We start from the raw sequence: 21,147 nt of genomic DNA, 5'->3' as shown, positions 1-21,147 counted from the left end.
ATTGGATGACAATCACCAGTGGCCGCTGACGTATATTAAACGTCCGCAGCAGTGCCGGGACGTAATAACGGGCTGCTGTACTTTATCAGGCCTGCTCAGAATAAAACACACACACACAATACGAACCACTGCAGTCTTTCAGGGTAGTATGGCAGACACCAGAAATGTGAGCGTTGTATTAGCTGAAGTACAGCAACAGTGCCATTATTGCTCGATTTCAGCTGCTCGCCGTATAATTTCAGGACAATGCCATGGCGCTTCCATTTGAGCCATCAATTATACAACACAATTGTTTCGATAGAAGCCGATCATTCGTTTTCGAATCCGTGATATTCGGTCTTATTTTTATTTTTTGTTATGAAGACGGAATAGATTGGCGTGCTTCGTCAGCAATCGCTGCTTCGAAGCCCCCACAATTCCATTAAACCAGTTATTACAATAAAGTCTGAGCCATTTATTTGTGTGCTTGTTTGATCATTCTAGAATGCTGCCGCCAAGGCACAACGCTATCGAAAGTGTGGTTACAACGACGAAAAACAACATCATCAGCAATACTGCATCATCCAGTCAGCGTGGCTAATTTTTTTTCAAGAAATAACAGTCACATAAACGAAACTGTACAAGTGGAGAAAATGTTAATTGGTATGTGGCGTTCAACGTTTGAAAACCACCATATGATTATAAAAGACGCCGTAGTAATGAGCTCCGGAAATTTCGGCCGCCTGGGGTTCTTTAATGTGCACCAAAATCTGGGCACACGGGCCTGCAGCATTTTTGCCCCCAATGAAAATGCAGTCCCCGCAGCCGGGATTCGATTTTGCCACCGATTCTGCGTGCAATATTAGGCACGCGAAATAACTATAGCAAACAGATGTTGTGCTAATTATTGCAATACCATTTGAATAGTACAAATGAGCCTCTATATAGCTTGCTTTTGAAGTAAAAAAATACACAACTTGCCAACATTTTCTCTTGAAGGAAGGGTGGGGCGTTGTTATCAGCTCTGCGTATGTGTATGCATGAGCAATTACATAAGTATGTGTCTTTATATGTACATATGTGCATGTTGGCCGCTATTTCTATGCGTATTAAAACAGCATATCCTTCTTTAATAAACTTGCACTGTAGGTTAGGATGCGGTTATTAGGTAACATGTATATTTATGTGAAAATAACCTCTAGTTGAGAGACGATGTGTAGTGTATTCTTGCTCCTCCGTGTCCTTGTTGCTTTCTGTTAGCCCCAAGTTGAAGGGACCGTGGGCCTCGTAAACCCGTTTTGTGGCTTTTAGCTCACGGCCCTCAACATCTGTATTCTTTCTGAGTCTGATGTTGAAATAAAACTTTTTTTGATTTCTGATTCTGACCTGCGGGTCAGCAGCCTAGTACCTTAGTCATAGACCACCGCGGCGGGGCAGAATGAACAAAGTAATGAAGAATAATAGCTTATGGTTCGGTCTGGCCTTTAGAACTTTGTCTCCGGCTAATCAACAAATGTGACTTGGTCTGTAGTTTGTGCATGTTCTAGAAATGTATAAGGGAGCACACGAGCTGTGGCTGAACAGGGTGAAACTGCACGGCAGTGTTCAATCAATTAATCAATCAATGAATAAATCAATCTATCTATCTATTTTGATTAGTCAGAGTACAGGACTAAAAGCTCAAGAACTTGACGAGGTCCTGACTCCGTTCACAAGTTGATAAAGCAGCAGGAATGGCAGACACTCGTGCATAACAAATATCAAATAAACCTATAGGTATAACATCACAAAAAACAATACGGACATTAATGAAAAAAGCGCTAAAACAAAAAGAGAATAGTTGAATTGCATGGTCATTAGGTGGCATGAACATGAAAAGCAATGATAGAAAGGAAACAATGGTCATAAATACTGAGAGATGTATTATTCACGAAAAGTATCAGCTGAGCGAAGTGTTTAATATGACAGTTTTGTTTGATTGATTGATATGTGGGGTTTAAGGTCCCAAAACCACCATATGATTATGAGAGACGCCGTAATAGAGGGCTCCGGAAATTTCGACCACCTGGGGTTCTATAACGTGCAACCAAATCTGAGCACACCGGCCTACAACATTTCCGCCTCCATCGGAAATGCAGCCGCCACAGCCGGGATACGAATCCGTGAAGTGCGGACAGTTTTGTTTAGAGGAAGGATCAAAATCTTCAGTGTTCAAAAAGTTTACCAGAGAAGGTAGTCTGTAGGGCATTGATTGTTCGTAATAAAAAAGTTTTTGGGGTGGGTACAGTCCAAACACCTTCGTGCCTGGTGAGTCGGACACTTGTGTTTACATTAAGTTTAGCGAGACCTATTGTGGTATTGGTACCATGCTTAAACAAACTCTTTATAACATAACATCAATCTGTAATTGTACAAAGAGAAAACTGGAAGAATATTGAATTTCGGAAAAAAGAAGTTTTGTAGAGGACAGATAGCGTTCAGCAGCAATATGTCGTCCGGCTCTTTGCTGTAGTAGGTGGAACTTGCGCAAATTCATCGCACGAATTCGAAACACGATGCACTGCGGATAGCGAGAGCGCGTCTCACCAATCCCGATATTCAGATGCTTGCCTTATCGCTGCCTCCAGAGAAGCCGCGCTGCCACCCTCATTGCTTGTCAGGAGGCGATTTCGATGCTTTATTCCTTTGTTTGCCTGCGCCGTGAGGAAATATTCGAAGGCATTCGCTTGACCACATCACCAAGAATGCCACAACTTTCGCCCCTGACGAGCAATGATAGTATAGTAGCATGATTTTGCTTGCACAGGTGATAAGGCGAGCATCTGATCATCAGGATCGATCAGTCGGATATTCCGACGCACTATCGCTATCTGCAGCGCCACTTCCGATAGAGAGCGCTGGCGTGCAGTTTCAGCTCGTTCGGTCACAGCTCGCATGCTTCGTTTTGATTTCAGAGCACCTGTACACTTTTGTGTTTCAGAAAAAAAAGTGTACCTGAAAAAAATGATCCCGCGAATGAAATACAATTACGTCAACTACATTACTCACTCTGATGGATCTTGATTCGACATGTCTTGGGCTGTCTTGTGTATAAGGAGTACTACGGTAAATTAAGGAGACAGTCAGAAACTGCGGCCACCCCACGCTAGTGGTGCAAACATGGAGGTATACCGGTGAAGCTGGCTTGCACTAAAGCGGTGCATAGCGGCGAGAACTAAAGAGGGAACTTTCGCACTGACGATGAAGAAGCTGCTCTCCCTGGTCAGCGTCCCTTCCAAGCTCAAACGTCCTTGGTTTGTGGGAGACACATCACGGGAATTGTGGTACGTGATTTTAGTGGCGACACGTCACGCGGCTAGCGTTGCGTCGTGTTATGTCACGTGACTAAAGGTTTACGCAATTTTGGCGGAAATATGTCAGGTGACAGAAAACTGCAACATGGTAATTCTAAGATGGTAATTATGACGCCCGCTGACATCACATGTTTCCCAATGCTTAGCCTGTACCTCCTCGTGTAGATCTCTGAGCACTCGTCTGGCTCGTCGGGACTAGATAAGTCAAAGTGCTTAATTCTTTTGATAAATGTCTGCAACTCTGCTCATTTATGGCTGATTCTAAAATATTTTAGCTATCGGTTTGTCGGGCAGTGAACTCTTGTACTTTGGTCGGTCGACGCTTAGCTGAATAAGTCTTTCACGGTACTTTTGAAGCATGTCTTTGTAAATTATTCTTCGCAAATGTTCCAAATGAGACGTTGATTTACATCAACGTGTTCACTGTTTTGAATGCGCTCAATGAAATACAAGCCTGTGTGATCCTTGCTCTTCAGAAGTAATCCATTCAAAGAAGTTAGTTTGGGCTATAGGTAAGTATAGTGATTGAAATAAATATCGCTCAAGTAAAAAAGAAAACAGTGTTTCAATAAGAGAATGAAACAACAATATTTTTATTTCTCTTTATCTTTGCCATTCGGTAAAACTTGTTTACGATTGCACACAGGCTTGAATCTATCAGCGAAGAGTAAAAGATGATGAGGCAAGCCTCTTTAAGCGCCCGCGCAGTCACGGATCGACCGTCCCGTTATCTCTAGCTCAAACACTGCACTGCTGAGATTGTGCAATTTGCGAGCACGCCTGGCCAGGCATTCTGAAAACATTGGCCTCGCACGCTCGGCTTTTCGCGATTGATGTCGGCTGGAAATTCGCATGCACGCCCCAATTACAAACACGAGCCGGGCACTGCTGCCAGAACCAAGTTACGAATACTGGCTTTGTATAAGCTAGCCGAATGGACGCCGAGAAAACTGGCGCTTATAATGGAAGTTGAGTATGTAGGTCTCTTTTGATACTTCAGTTTCTGCAAGCGTTCTTTGAACGAATAATTTCACCTGCGCTGTTATAAGTGCGTCGAGATGTTCTCTTTTGATTATCTTTAGGCACTCACCGAAGAATATAGAAGCCAATTGGCCCGCTCTTAATTCCGTGCGCTGCGCTTACCGTCAATGGAATGCTGAGTTTTCTTTAAAGGGTCAGTATATTAAAAATTACATTAGGCTCTTCATATGTACTCGCTAAAGCTTTGGTCTGAATAGTGTAAATCTCGATAGTATAACAATAGAATAATCTTGAGCGCCTGAAATTCCTTACATGCAAAAGCCACCCACCACCTGTAGGTGCTCTGTGAAAAATTTTTAACTGCGGCGCAAACTTTCTAAGCAAATAAAAATTCAACCCCGAGTGAGCCATGTAAAATTTTCAAGACAATGTTCTGAATAGAGTGTTCAAAGTGCTCACCACAAATCACGAGAGTCACGTGCACAGAAACTGTACCACATCCTTCATGAAAATCTTGTTGCGTTTTGAGTGTTTAGGAGCAATCTTAGGCAGGCGTAATAGCTGATTTTTCCATGTGATTATTCGTGTGGGCTTCAATATTTAGGTGTACTTCTCGCCACTTCATCATGGCTGAGCATAGCGTAACATGTCTATAGATCTCGTCAAAATATGCCTTACCTTGTCGGCGATGTTTTCGAGGTAGCAGTGTCGATTTCCGAACCCTTCTGCGGCAAGGCACACCCTTGTTCCGGTGGCCGTGCATTGTAGACAAACCATGTCATCCTGAGAGCAGAGAAAGAGCAAGCAGACCACCAGGTCAGGATATGTTCTCACAACTCAATAAAGATGATGATAATGATTGTGATATCTCCTGGGTTTGGCAGAGCTATTGCCGAACAGCGTCAGGTTATTTTGACTGAATCATAATGAGGTGATGAACTAGGCGTGCCTAATTTCACGCAACTGCAAAGGGACCTAATAGCCGCTGATTGTTGTGAAATGTAGATGTAATCAATTAAGTGACTGACATTAGATGCGCCTTGAAGCGACCAGACAATGCCATTATCTGCTAAAATGTATTCAAGTATTCTAGAGGGGAAATTCTTCAAGCTGAGCTGTTGTCACCATAGACTTGAAAAAAATGTGCGCATGATTTCTCCTAATCAGTACGTCCTTACCTTATGCGAAATTGTGAGCCGCTAAAATAACTGTTCACTAGAGGTTGCGCGAACTGCCTGACCAATTTAGTGGCAAGATGTACTTATATTTACGCAGCCACATTGCTCGCCCAGCATGCAGATCTTTTGCAGTTTTTCATCGATATTGAGTCACTATATTTATGAAAAAAAACATTGCTCGGCAACTTAAAAAGTGTCCTGGATGAGTGTAACATCAATCAAGCTTTTATTGCAGAACTGTTAGAGCAGGTCATAGATAAAATATGTCATTGCGCTAAACAATGTTAAAACCAGCTGATACCAAAGAAGACACACAACATCAATTGACTCTCTATATCAGTCAATGGAGTAACAACTAGAGGCATATGTAACAACTAAAGCCTGCTAATATGTAAGTACAATGCTCGTTAGGTCTATCACTTGATGCATGCTGAAATTGCATCGCTGTTGTCCTATACACACAAAAATGGTCGTAAATTGTACAGAGCCGCACAAGTACGACTCAGCCAGGTCAGGCGTGGCGAATCACTTAAGCCACATACGAGCAGAACGAAAAGTGAACGGTAGGCGGCTGACGCATAACGAAATGCTAAAGCCAGCCCGGTTTAAGAGCCTTGTCATTAAAGTAACACACCACCAAATATTGACAGGTTGACACTGGGCCTCAGATACGCCCAATAGTTGCTTTTTGATTGATCGTGTACGCACACGAGTATGAACGCAGACGCCAGATCAACATGGGTGAGCGTTGAGGAAGTGCTTGAACTTTGGACCTGTAGCTGAGTGGTTTCGCTTGACCGACAAACAGAAAGACAGGAAGACGGACAACAAAAAGACAGACAAATTTCTGCTTTGAAGTATCCGAAGAATAACAGTCGTCTTTAAAAAAACGCCCTCCTGTTTATATTACAAGGACATGTGTTCGTGTGAGCACCTTCTTGTAAATGCGTATATACCCAATTTCGCAGGTTTTCACGGATAAAAGTTGCATTCTACTTCCCATCATGGGGACTCGGGTATACAATCGCCGCTTCGTATGTTTGTCGGTTCGTCTTGGTCTGTCGTGTCATATGACAGCGCTTAACAGGTAAACGCCCAATATTTTTTGTCTGTAGTTATGGAGAAAAAGGTCAGACAAAGATCATCAGCTTGTTCAAAAGACACTCGAAGCAAAATTGTTGCACTTGCTACCCACGTTGTGGAATGTAACCACTTTGATCTACAGCAGATCATTTTACTTAATCGTCACTGTTCAAGATTTAAAATGAAAGCTTTCTTTTTGTTAAGGGAGATGCTTATTCAGAAGAGAGCGTACTCAGAGGTACATCAAGGAACCTTGCGCGCGCGCGTGTGTGTGTGTGTGTGTGTGTGTGTGTGTGTGTGTGTGTGTGTGTGTGTGTGTGTGTGTGTGCGTGTGTGCGTGTGTGTGTGTGTGCGTGTGTGCGTGTGTGTGTGAGTGTGTGTGTGTGTGTTTCGGACCATATATATGAAGACACCTAAATTAAAAAATGGAGGTGGCAGCCACACCGGCAGGTATAATGGGCTCAAGCTAATCTAACATGAGTGAAGAGGGTAAATGTCTCAAATCACTAGTGTAAGTGTGCGTGTGGTAGGTGCGTGCGTACGTCACTTAAAGTGAGCAACCGCTCTTTCACTCCGCCTTCATGAAGCTTCAGTTCCCGCGGCCGAGATGGCAGCAGTAATCTTGATCACAGAAAAGAGGTTTCCTAGCTCCATTACGGTAGGTGTTTATATAATGCCAAATCAAGGGAGACCCCAGGATGCTATGAAGATACGATCATACCACGGTGAGCTGGTACATTCAAAAAAGAAAGCTAACAAAAATCGAATTCTTCCGTGGTGGTCCAAACATGGCACGGGCCAAACCATCGTTCCACCAGTACATATGGCAGGCCTGACTACACTACGCACAGTTTCGTTAGCCGAGACCACTGATCAATAAGGACTACTGTGGAAATAGACTCAACCAATGAAGAAACGCACACATACATAGCGTGCAGTAGTATAGGGAGCTCGTTTTACCGGTGCTCTGATAGTCGGTTGCCGGTTCCTGTTGCGCATATCACTACTCCTCGTACAGCGGGAACACAGCAGATGCTTCACGACACACGCTGTGCGCACACTCTGCGCCGTCCCAATCGGGAACCAGGGGCACCCAGTTCTGTACCACTACAGCGATCGAATCCCCTTGGAAAGCTAGCTATAGCTCTTCGAAGGGACGGTGACGTCTAGTCGATTTGTGACGTCACCATCGCGTGAACTCGACTCCCGTTTCCCTCCCAGGGGGCTATCCATTTTTTTGTATTCCGTCGTTCTCTTTTCGTTGTACAATGCCAAGCTAATGTTCAGCACTCAAACAGTGAGCGCCATGTACATTTCTTATCAAGTATTTTAGTGAGCGTGAGTGAGTGAACTCGGGAAGGGTGGATCGTTTGCTACCAATTAAACATAGCGGTGCATTGAAATAAAAGGAAGCGAAAAGCATTGGTGACGCGCGAAGCAAAGAGTAGCTATAAACCACATTTTGGTTGCGCGAATCCCGCGTAATCTCTCATGCAAACTCCACGCGTTTGTCCTGTATTTATAGGCAGCAAGCTATTGTTTACTGAAGCATATTTACTGCTCAAAATCATAACATTAATTTTTTGTAAACTTTCTACTGCTTCAGGTGGCTAACTATCACTCGGCAATAGCTATTAGACTGTAAAAGAACTTGTTGTTGAGCTAGTTGGTAGAAAATTTTGAACCACTAGTTTGAGCGCACAACACAGAACACATTTACGCACACACACACCCACGCATCAAACACGAAAATCACTGCGCGTGTTTCATGCCTGGTGTGTGTGTGTGTGTGTGTGTGTGTGTGTGTGTGTGTGTGTGTGTGTGTGTGTGTGTGTGTGTGTGTGTGTGTGTGTGTGTGTGTGTGTGTGTGTGTGTGTGTGTGTGTGAATTTGTCGTGTGTTTGCACTGTATTTTTTAGAGCTAGTAGATGTGTTGAAGAAGAGTTTTCTCAAACAACAATAGTTATGCTTCAACATATTGCCTACTACTTATCTGAATAGCGGCCGAAATATGCAATTCTTTATACAGTGGATGCTGCCTTGAAGGAACACAGTACAAAAGTAACATGTCTTGAGATAATAGCATTTGCAGTGAAAAATTGTCATTATATAAAGGTACGATTAGATGATAGCAAATGGACAGCCCCCTTTCTGTAGGCACCAACCAGATACTCTTTACCAACATTATTATTTTTTTCTTTTTGTGTTGAAACGCCTTGCCTGGCGAGCTTCCTTTTTCACCTGCTGTGCAGCCTTGTCAGCAAAGTAGTGTCGACGCAGGCCAAGGATGCATAGGGGCTACACAGTGCAGTGCCCTGACTAAATGTCAAAGACGTTCAGCATGGGGGGCATGGCATCATTAAAATTGAGCAAAGCATTGAGAGTGCATATTTTCAGTGTCTATACGTTGTCCGAGGAAAAATGTTGTTTGGAGCGCGCTCCCACATGACAATTCAATGACTCGTATGGATTTTCAGTACTCCCACAGAGAAATTGAGCAGGTAATATTGGACGAGCTAGTTTCAGATAATGTGGCGCAACAGCCTCAGTAACAGATGCTTAAAGGTGTTCTTTATGAACGAACGGTCCACCTATCAATTGGACTTCATTTGATTTACACCAAGTTTCAGTGTTCTTCGGGCAAAGGCCGTGGAACGGATTGGTATTGTTTGATGCCTTATGAAAGTATGTGGCTCGGCCAGTTTTTCGCATAATCTCCAAGCTAGTTCTAGTTCTTTCAATGACAATAAGCTAGTACTTCTGTTGCTTACCAATGATGGCACTACTAAGACGTCCCCAGCCAGATATATATTTCCAGAAAGAAAGCTTGATCCCTCTGCTTTCTTTAATTTTTGCAGTTCTGGGCTCATTTTTTTTTTGAATGTGCCAAATGCACTCCAGCTTGTAAACTGTAACCTCTCCATATGGATATGAAGCTTGAACTGCAAGGAATCTTTTACTACGCAAGAAGGGGGCACGGAAGGCAAGCCCAAAATATTGAAATACGTCAGTTTTACTGAAAAAAAAAACCTCTGAGATAAACAAACCACTGATTCTGATTTAGAAAACGCCGCTGATTTATAATAACGCAAAAAGAAAAAAAAACATTTTTTTTAATGTCTCAGATCTGGATGTCATACGTGAAAGCGCCACTGACACAAGCCACTTTCAACTTTACCAACTATAGCGTAGTAATTCCACAATCTCAACTTTCGAGTAACATCACACACTGAAAAGTATGCCCTAAGTCGCTGGAGTACGCACTAGGGACAGTATGTCGCCATCGTGTTCTACTCTTGAAGGCGAAGCTTAAGGATGCCTCAACTTTTGTACCAAGAATACAGGGAAAGGGAGTAAGACAGAGGATAGAAAGAAGAAAGCAGAGAGGGTATCGCATGGGATAGCCTTGTATAATTTAGTATGCCAAGGGCGAGAGCAAAGAAAGCTATTGTTACAAGCGATCTGCTGTTCAAAGGAGCAGAAAGGAAGTTGCGAGATGCTCATAATATTAGTTGACGGCGTTTAAAATCTCGAATGATGTGAGAAGGTAAAGCATGGCCCAATAGTGTAAGGTATACTACGGTAAGAAAGTAAGAAAAGCAAGTGAGGGGGATGAGGAATAAGAGGAGCGTGAGAAAGCGGCCAGCTTCGAAATTTCCTCGGACTTAGCACTACTATTTCTTAACTGCCCGCAGGCCATAGCCGGAACGACCTCATCGAACGCAAAATGTGACTGCCAGCGTCGGCGTCCTGCGTCGTGCAACGTCGTATGACGTCATGGAAAGTTGAGTCATGCGAGAGTCATCACGTTATGACTTTCAGATATGACGTGACAGGTCAAAGGATTTTGTGACCTCATTATGACGTCACAGTGAAGTCATTATGACGTCGAAGTTACGGCCTCTTTGCATGTCACTATAGGTCGGAACCAAGTGGTCCGTTCACAGAGGCATTTGAAAACCAAGTCAGGTAGGTGCCTCCTCTATATGAGGCAGTGCAACAGCGTATTAAGTGCAGGAAGCTTTCGAACGTGCGTCACTCGTCGTCAATATATGGACTGCCTGTATAATTCTTGAAACAGGCAATAAACATAGCGCACGTAAACTAACGACACAGAAGTCATGCTGGCGTACCATATCGAGTCTTGGCACCGTCAACTCCACTTTTGTAGCAGTCTAATAAACATTACACTTGTAATCATGTGAGTCAGCAAGCTACATTCAGGCGTTGATTGACACCAGTGGAATGTGCCCACGAAGGTTTCGTGTCGTATTCACATCGTCACACCGTACAGCGCCCACCGTTTCGATAATACTGACGTATAGGAGCTCTAAACGTGAGTGCTGACGTTATGTTTGACCATAAGATACGCAGTGTAGTTGCCAGCAGAAGCCAGTGTATTCGACAATCCTAGTAAGCCCATGATGTGCAACCAATACTGGACATTGATGAAACTCGTAACACTGATCTCAAAGAAAAAAAAACTGCATATGCTCAGCATTGCGCTTCGCGTAACGAACTTCACAAACTAATAGAAAGGCAACATTTCAGCCTACCGCTGCTATGTTCTGGTAGTGCGCACGTTAGTGGTAGCCTTGTTACTCTAAATGAGTAACAACGCTACTTTTCACATTTGCGTCTTTGCTAGATGCGTGGACGTGACGTGCATAAGATTCATACATATGTTTAGTGAGCACCGCTTCCATCCGCCTCGTAACGTTATGCCCGCCATAAAAAAGTGCGACATAGCAGACTTAATGATGCATGATTCGGATATCTTGGGTATCTATAATTTCCCTGTGATGAGGAATCCAGCCAATATCTTTGTGTCTATTTATTACTTTCTTCAGGTATATAAAAAGTAATCGAGTTGTGTAGTCTCACCAACAATTTCCAGTATTCTTTTTTCCCGAGAGTGATAACCAATTGGAATTCCCTCCCCTCAGCTGTGGTGGAATGACCGTCGCTATCATCCTATCTACAGGCCCTTCAGTCCTTGGGACAAAGCTCTGACATAGTTTCAGATGAACCCTGACGCTCTTCTTCATCCATATGTTTACGTTATCATGGTTTCACTGGTTATTTAAGTATCTTGCTGCTTTGCTTGTATGAATTCGTTGTACTCTTCTTCTGTTGTTGTTATTATCGCCGCAATGCTTCATATGTGTTGGCTGTACCTTTTTTTGTATTCACTTGTAGCCACTCCTGCCTAGGGTCTGAAGATCAGACCGGCAGTATTGTAATAAATAAATAAATAAATAAATAAATAAATAAATAAATAAATAAATAAATAAATAAATAAATAAATACATAAATACATAAATAAATAAATAAATAAATAAATATTAGTCAAGTCACCCACGGCAACCACGACGGCGACACGCTCAACGCCGAAACGGGCGCCTAAAAGCTGTGCTCTAAAATTCCAAGAACAATGCCGTCTTTTATGGGCATTTCGGTATCCTGAGCGTTGGCCGTGGTGTCATCATTTGCGGCAGCTCATGCCATTCACGCATGAGCGCATGTTCGCTGCTTTGCTTCCTGGCACGGCTATGAGGAGCGCTTGGTCAGGAGGAGATACGAGCCTATGAGTGAATCGCAGTGAGAGAAAGAGCAAAGTGAGGTGGGCCTCTTGTGGATACAGAGGGGATAGCAGTGAACACTTGAAGAGGACGTACCGGTTGAGGGTTGCTGTTGGGTAGAATTGAAAAGGCGCCTGAACCTAAGCTGAATGTCGCCAAAGTAGCCATGTCATTTATTGTTTACGCCAAATTTGTAGCCAAATGGAATAGGAATGGTATTGTCAACAGAGTCTTATCGATGAATAAACAAAGCGATTATAAATAAGTAATACCAGAAATTTAACAGTAACAAGTAACTGGAGCTTTTCGTCAATGAACGAGTAGAGAAGTAAGCAAATTGGAGAAAAGTAGCCACCAATGGCAACATGGGTTGAAGAAATTCTGGACACAGCGCCTGTGCACTGTGTTTCTTCGGTACGTCCTCGTTCAGTGTACACCGTTTCTGCCTCGGTAATATCGACCGAGTAACCCGGCATCTGCTATTCCAGTCATTTTTTGTAGATGAAGAAACGAGCGTATCTCCCTTAGTACGGCACATTTTCTGAAAGCCCTCGTAGATTCGGGTTAAGCAAACGTCCGTGCACAACTGCAACCTGTCAGATACACCAATCAATCATGCAACATTTCAGCATTAAAAAAAAAAGCGACATACGCTCTTGCCCGGTTTGTGTGAACAAGGAAGCCGTACGGGCCCTGAAACGTCTCTGCGTTTTTTTCACCTCGACTTGGGCAGTGACCACATCTGCGTCCTCGACTGCGACACCACAGCTATATTTTGGCCTCGGGGTGGTTCAGGCATCGTTTGAGGCGTATATCTGCACTGCGGAGAGAAAACGGGGTATCTCCTATTTCACTGAAATGACCATCGCCAGTAAGCCACGTCGCGCGACACCCTCCCACGGCTCTCAGTCGGGTCGTCGTCATCTCTGAAACGCACACTGTCGCAAACACCGAGTGCTCTGCGCGAGCAGCATGGAGGTGGGGTGCGCAGGGGTTATTTCCAGACCCCTATTTCCGCTCTTCCTCATCCTCTTTTATAACATGTGGTGCAGAGCGCAAAGCTATTCCGCACAAGACACGTGGAGAGAGGGCGTAAGAAGTGCACCGAAGGAAAGGGGCAAGCGGAACGCCCGCTCGAAGTTATAACTCTTTCTTCTTCTTCTGCTTACACTTACTTCTTTTTCCTGCTTCTTGGTCTCTTTCTTCTTCTTGCTTGGTTGTAGCAGAGACAGATAGGATATACGAGAGAGCACGCAGCCTGCTATTTGCAGAGCGGGTAAGAGAAGCTCGCCGGCTTCACCACTTTCAACAACCATCGGCATTTTCTCTTTCTTTCTTTCTTTCTTTCTTTCTTTCTTTCTTTCTTTCTTTCTTTCTTTCTTTCTTTCTTTCTTTCTTTCACGTGTGTCAGCCTCTGCGTTTTTCTTCCTCGCGAATGACTCATAGACATATTATTTTTTCATGTAGCCTTATAATTTTTTTGTTCCAACACACCGATCTTGTTGTTCCACTTAAACACCATTGCCCTTCCACCTTCCACGCCCACTGCTCCCTTCCGGTTTCTTAGTGTTTCACTTCCGAGTTAAAATGTGGCACGAAAAGTGGTTTGTTCATCTCTGGAGTTCGTTTTTCTTTGTCTACATACTACCACCTCGCTCCTTTCTTTCTTTCTTTCTTTCTTTCTTTCTTTCTTTCTTTCTTTTTTTCTTTCTTTCTTTCTTTCTTTCTTTCTTTCTTTCTTTCCTTATTTCTTTCCTTCTTTCTCTCTTTCTTTCTTTCTTTCCTCCTTTCTTTCTTTCTTCCTTTCTTGCTTTTTCTTTCTTCCACTCGAGCTGTAAACTCCACGGCACGGTGCTCATACCGACCTACCATTGCGTGCCGTACTCGCCGCTGTTTATCTTATGAAGGTGCTTTCCGGAACGTGCGGCGGCGACCCGCGGAGTGCGGTGCCTGCTTTGTTTCAACGATGTTCCTTCGAAAAAAAGAACAAAAAATTATAGACGCTCCTAACAACGCCGTTCATTCGCATCATACCCCTGCATGCGGATTCTCACTAAGGCTTCCGACTGTCAGGGACACAACGAGCTTCGACGTCGTCAACGCGACGTGCACGCGTAGGAAGATAAGCGTAAGTAATAGTAGACGCTACCTAGAAGTCTCGATGTAGAAGGCAAAGATGGGACGGCGGCAAGAACCTTGTTTGCCTTTTGCGATTACCGCGAAGAGGTCCGATAGAGGAGCTGCGTATAACCGTTCTTTCCCACTTCTAACCATTTTCTTTTCGCAGCTCTTTCTGTCAACAGCACTTTTTTTTTGTCAGCTATCGCACTATCACGCAGTGTTTGTATACGATGCGTCTCATCTACAGCCGGAAGTGTTTAAAGGCCAGGCCTGCGCGAAAGGTGCAGCGCAGTCACAGCGAAAGCTAGAAGAGCGGCCTTTCAGAGTCTTTCATAATGCGTCAAGCTATACAATCGCAGACCAGGCTTGTTGAGAAACTAAGTCGCAGTGCGAGTCTTCAAACACCAAGGTAAAATACATCTTTTGTCCCAATGTGAAGAGCGACTGGCCAGAGTATCATTAGCGCGGAAGTAAAATAGCTGATCTAGTTGATAAGTAATCACTGTTATAGACCTGGCGTGCAAACACTAACACAAGAAAGAGGTGAAGACACCAAAAACACCGATCTTTGTGGTGCTTTGACTCCTGTCGTACGCTCGCGTTGCCTGATCTATCTTTAAGAGTGAATCATTAGCATCAACAGCGTAGGAGTGGGAGGGGGCGGAGGGTTCTCTAGTGTGAAATTAAAGAAAGAGTGTGCCTAAGTTTGTGTGCACGCACAAACACAAACGCAGGTGCGAACATGCCTAAGACTTCCTTCTCTTCGCGTGCCACCGACGACACTTCTGGCAACAACCCTCATTAGAGTGGTTGTGCCTGCTACTGGTTTTTTGAAAGTTTTCGTTTATTAAGCAGTTTTTTTCTGCTTATTAGGTTCACATTTCACTGTGAGCGCGTAAGGAGGAAAGAGTGGCAATTAGTATTAGCAGAATTTCATGGGCAAATATTCCTCAACTTCACTGAGTCGAAGGATGGTTTCCTAATAAATAAATCGAAAGTACATTCGTGAACAAGAAGAACATAATAATTTAGTATTCTTTATTTAGCTAAATGTACTTAGCAATCTATTTACAAAAGTTTCACTATGAAAATTAAAACAGGGACACCTCAGACAACATTAATATGCGCGGTTTTTGCGTTATATTCACCGCCATGAAATCAGAGAGCTATTCTAAGGAAGAGAAACATTCTTTGCAGTGTGCCCTGTATTTCTGGCGTTCTGGAATTCCTGTTCTTTCTTTAACACGGATCTAAAACCTTACGCCAGCCTATGCAAAGTTTCTACGAGTGTTTCGTTCGTCGAAAGAGCAGCACTCTTGGTCAGAGCACCGAGGCCGGTCGCAGCATTCGGAACTTCTTCCGCAGGAAAAGTGCACAAAACAAAGTCAAAAACCAGCTAAAGCCAAGCGAAATCTCCCTCAGAGTATTCATAGAGCATCGAAACGATTGAAAGGCGTTCGAGAAACGACCCGGACGGGAGACGAAGGTTCCTCGCGTTTCAGCGATAAAAGATTGGGGTTCTCGGCTTACGCAGAAGCAAAGAGCAATCGAGCGAAGTATAGACATCGGACGGCTGTCCATCAGATGCCGAATGTCTTCCCGGCGAAAGTTGTTCGACGTTGGACGGCACACACGATGACGTAACAAGGGACATTGGTGACGCAATAAACGATATTGATGACGCAATAAAAAACATCGAAAGAAGGAGGAGGAAGAACAATTACAAGAAGGCAGGAAAATTACCCATGTACATGCCCGGTTGGTTCCCTACACTGCAGGAATGGAAAAAAAGAGCATAAATATTAGAGAGACAGAGATAGAAGGGAAAGAGAACGAGAAAATTGTCAGTACATGGGCGGACGCGTATGCAACGGTGGCACAATACAAAAGTCAAACGCGTTCACATACATCTGCAGTCCTCAGAAAGCGAAAGAAACAAAAAATTGCGTGAACTTTATGTATAATGTGTCATTCCCACTACTAAAACAGGCCAGCGGTGCCGTCACATGAAAAAAATAAACGAAGCGCATTTGTACTCGTCAACCAACTTGTACGGTGGTGGCTTGCTATGCCTTACCTATCTACATTCACGGTCTAACTCAGGGTGATGTCGTTGTTGATTTCTGACTAGAACTGAGATGTCATACGGAGTATACGGCGTAAGCAGTTCATGCCTCAAGAAATCCGAAAACAGAACATCGCGGCTTCACGGCGAACAGGAGTAATGAGAAAAGTTGCATGCTCACACATGTGACGTCACGAAGACGTCGTCATCACATCACTATGGCGTCGCATCAGATGACATGCAACAAAGACGTCTTCACATGACACTTTCTAATTGTCACCGGGTGGCCAACCTTGGAGGCGGTGCAACACGCGTTTCCTGCAGAGCTCACCAGAGATCAACGTGGCGCTAGTTTCGATTGAAGCTGCAGTGCAAAGTGCTTCAGGCACCATGGAATGATTGGTTGTTCACCAGTTTGCCTAATCTTCGTTATTTTGACACCGTTTGGTTTCTTGGGGCATGGATTAGCTTTACGGCAAGAAAACGTTCAGCAAAAGTTAGACAGTTACAATTCACCGCTTTGACAATTTTAGGCTCATCAAAATCGCACAGGAAAAATACAATTATTGATTGTAGTTAGAGCAGATCTCGCACTGTGTTGTGAAAGTTCGCTGGCGTATTACACACGTTCTTCCGTATTTTTTTTATGCCGTAGCATGTTTCCATGCTTTGAAATTTCTCCGCGGCTGAACTATGTCAGCTTGGAGGTGTCCACATTCAGCTGTCCTCGCCATGACTGCCCCTTCCGGGTACGCGTGACCAACACAATCGATGTGCAGTGCAAAATAACGGCATCGGAATGCCAACAAGAACTTCAAACAGCTGCTCAAGAATCAGGCCACTATTTCTATGTGCCCTACAGTAAATAAAAAAGGCTCTACGTGACTGAAGGGCAGGCAGCACGCTCGCTATAAATTTGTGAGGGATACATACGCGGCTGACTGACACACGAGCACCACATACGCAGATAGATAGATAGATAGATAGATAGATAGATAGATAGATAGATAGATAGATAGATAGATAGATAGATAGATAGATAGATAGATAGATAGATAGATAGATAGATAGATAGATAGATAGATAGATAGATAGATAGATAGATAGATAGATAGATAGATAGATCATTTGAAGATATGTTTGTTCTAAAGTTCTCAAGCCGTGCCACAAATATAGGAATATATATCACCGAGGCATGGAAACTTGTGACAAAATCTGAGGGTGTTTAATGAGAGTCTCGCATTTGATTCGCATTTTATGCCAGTAGTGACGTATCTATTCGTTCACCCACTTGGGTATTCAAACGCAGGGAAGTTTGAATAGTGAGAGTAGATGTTGAAAAAAAAAACAGTTTCTGCGCAAGGCCGAAGCAATGAATGCGATAGCAGCACATTGGGCTGGTATACGAAGTAAGGCTACGAGCCTTAGGAACAACTATACAAAATGTAGTGAACATGGTCGATAGTGCTTAAATTGAAAGTTGTGCACTAACCAGAATATCTGAACAGGTGTTGCTCTGAATAGTTGATTGTGTGACACCCGAGAGAAGACGAAGTTTAAGTTCAGCATGCAGAAACGCGACAAGCCACTCGTTTTTACGTCGAAGTAGATTAACATTGAAGTTTTCATTGACTATCACTGGCGCACTCTGTATAAGCACACCTCACAGGTGTTGCGCATCAAGAAGTTCATGACGTCAGTCTGCAAAGTTCCTGGTAAGGTGTGCACTGCTGCGACAATAAAAAAAGTGCGACAGTTTAACGGCGCAAGCGCTGCAACTCATCTGGGGCAGCGATTTGAGTGTGTTCGTCTAAAGTGCAAGTGGCTGTGCGCATTTCAATGGGATCTGAATTTACATGCACGACAGGACCAGCAATTTCACGAGCAGTGCTGGACTCGATGCGAGCAGTTTCTTCTGGTGCTTCTTAGTGAAAATATACGAGAAACGTTTTGAAATATTCCTTTTATTCAACTGTATGTGCATCAGTGACCGGAACCTTCTATTGATCAAGCTATCGGAAATGCCAATGTATAATGAAAGCAAGTGTGGCTTGCCCAAAGAAAATAAATGCTGCGTTGAAAAGTGTTTCTTTACTACTGACCGAATATGTCTTTATCTTGAGAGCAAGCCAATGGTAAATAGTGTATATACGTAGTTCGCCATTAGTGAGATTGATAGCATAAGAGGCGTGGCCTTATCGGGTAAAAAAGTGGGCTCAAGAGCGAAGTGTCGCTGATTTCGATCCACAGTGGGGGCCCTGCAGTTTTGTCTCCTGGTTTTGTTTTCTCTGTGCCTCTAATAAATTCATACATACATATGCATTCCTTGGACATGATGGCGACGGCAGAATCAGCTGAGAGTGTCCACAAATTTGTTATCGCAATAAAACAGCTTATTGCACAGGCACAACAATCTAATCAACTTTTTAAATGATACACCCTTTTGCACATCACAAGGAGGCCTCGAAGAAGTTATGATTAAAAAAAACGAGCATTTTGCGTTAAGAATTTGCTTTTCTTCACACACTTAAAATACTGCTAGTATTAGCACGACAGGGACACGAGTGGCGCTGCTGCTCTTTAGCCGAGTGATGCACCATGAAACGTAGGCTGCTAACCGGAATCTAATACCTACAACACGAGCAAATATAATCATCTGGACTGTGCAGACGCTACAAAACAGTTGTCACAGCTAGAAAGCTCGGCGAAAGATAAAGCATTCCAGGCCAAGAACTTTGCGTGAGTCCACAAGATCCCTTCTAGCGTGTGGGCTTCTCGAAGATCCGGGAAAATATATAAGCCCATTGGGTGATGTAGACATTTACGACTCGAGTCTTCGGAGACTCCAAGCAGAAGAAAGACCGCTTTAGTGCCCTCTAGCGTGCAGGGCCACAAGCAACTATTTATTATATCGTTTTTTAGAGGCATCGTGGGGGAGTAATTTTGTGCTTGTCTAGCGTGCCTAGGCCAACCGGCCTTGGTGTGTCAGTGCTTCCTGGTCGATACGCCACTAGGAAGTATGATGACATTCAGGTGTTTTACGCTCTGCTGGGTTCACCGTGTAAACGATTGGATAGAAAGATATATTTAATGCAAAGAATCCTGTGAGGTGTTACGTATAAATTGATTTTATTAACAATTGTAACAGTGGTTTCCTTAGAGAAGGGAACTCAGTTTTGTGCGCGCTTGCTGGGTTTCTGGTTTGTAAAACTTCAATCGAGAAATGCAATTTCACTGGCGTGTTCTTTTCATTCCGAATTCTTTTGACTATAGTACCAAATATTGAAACTCCTTTTGGGCTCTTCAGTAGTACACAAGAAAAAAAAAACGCGGCTGTCACGCTCAACCATGCGAACACGTACATACAGAAAAATGCCCACAAATGCACACGCACCAACAAACACGCTCACACATAGTCAGAAATGACCCAAGCCCATCCACCCTTTCCCACAAACACACACACACACACACACACACACACACGAACACACACACACACACACACACACACGTTACACATTATCTCTCATAAGCAACACATTATAACCCTTCGGTCTATACGCACATATTCATTTTGCTGCATCTATTGTCACCCATTCTTCTACTTAGTGAGCTTATCTTGTCCTATAGGTTTTGAAGAGCACTCTCCGTGTTATCGAAAACAAATCTTTCCCTCTCAATGCCGGCACCAATCATCTTGCGCACATACATTTTTCTACAATACGCTTAAAACAACAACTCTTTGCTTTGTTGTTTCAAAAAGAAAAGGGGGTTTGAGAGAAGCAGCTGAGAGGCAGTTTGTATTAAAAATATGCATTCACTATAGGTATATTCACCACAATATGAACCGCCATCAAAGTAGCTTCATGAACTTATGTATCTGCACAGCACTGGAGCACTCCACGTAATTGAATCACAGTTTTCATTTCAAGACGGTGTAACCAACGTACTCGACTAACTGTCTTAATATTGTTACGCGTCTTTCGAGTCTCGACTTTCGCGGTCGAATTTAGTTAGGGTACAGTGCCCCACGCAAGAAAAATAACGGGGCACGCGTTTCCCGTCAGCAGTCGGATGACTGCCGATTTGCAATGCAAAGCATTGCCAATTTTTATTCAGCGGATTCCTGTGAGAGGGGCGCAGATTTCCGGCAAGCCCGATAGAATGGAGGGCCGTTATGCTTTGATTGTACTCGCCCAATGCGCTTCAGCACTTTTTTAGGGCTTGTTTTCACCAGCAGTGCGTACATCAGAGGGAGCTTTAGATTTAAGCAGAACAAAAATAGGGAAGAAAATACTTTGAAACCAAATCCTTCGAGCCTTTTGAGTCGTCCCCACAACGACGCTTCAACACTTCTCCTCCCACTCTGGTGCATATCACGGCATTCCATTTCCAAAGGATCAGGCCCCAAATTTTCCGTGTAGAAAAATGAAGAAAGTTCAAAGAATGCGCACAAGAACGAAAAAATACTTAACAATAGATTTTATTGTAGCTCCAAGCTCCATACATCAAGAATATATATATATATATATATATATATATATATATATATTTATATATATATATATATATATATATATATATATATATATATATATATAAAGAATGATGAAGTGCGCAAAAAAGAATGGCGCCTATGAATATGCTGTACAACAGTCTTCCCACTTCAAGCGCATGCACCCGCACGCACAGATACACACACACATATTTATTAAAGAGGCTTCTAATTTCAGTGTTCTTGATATCTCCTTTTGAGGGTTACAACTAACTTACATTCATTTTGGAACTTCATATTCCAAAATAAGT

General features: G+C 43.3%; 1 protein-coding gene across 1 annotated transcript in view; it reads right to left on the bottom strand.

The window, feature by feature from the left end:
• RyR (Ryanodine receptor) overlaps positions 1-21,147 on the bottom strand; it is a 285,153-nt gene that overhangs the window by 206,983 nt on the left and 57,023 nt on the right. The window contains exon 2 of the mRNA XM_075871638.1: positions 4,992-5,096. Coding sequence (XP_075727753.1) covers positions 4,992-5,096 — 105 coding nt within the window. The remainder of the gene's footprint in view (positions 1-4,991; positions 5,097-21,147) is intronic.

The sequence above is a fragment of the Rhipicephalus microplus genome, chromosome 8, assembly GCF_043290135.1.
Source record: "Rhipicephalus microplus isolate Deutch F79 chromosome 8, USDA_Rmic, whole genome shotgun sequence".
In the NCBI taxonomy this organism is placed as follows: domain Eukaryota; kingdom Metazoa; phylum Arthropoda; class Arachnida; order Ixodida; family Ixodidae; genus Rhipicephalus; species Rhipicephalus microplus.
The sequence above is the reverse complement of the archived record's forward strand: the minus strand, read 5'-3'. Positions and strand labels throughout refer to the sequence as shown.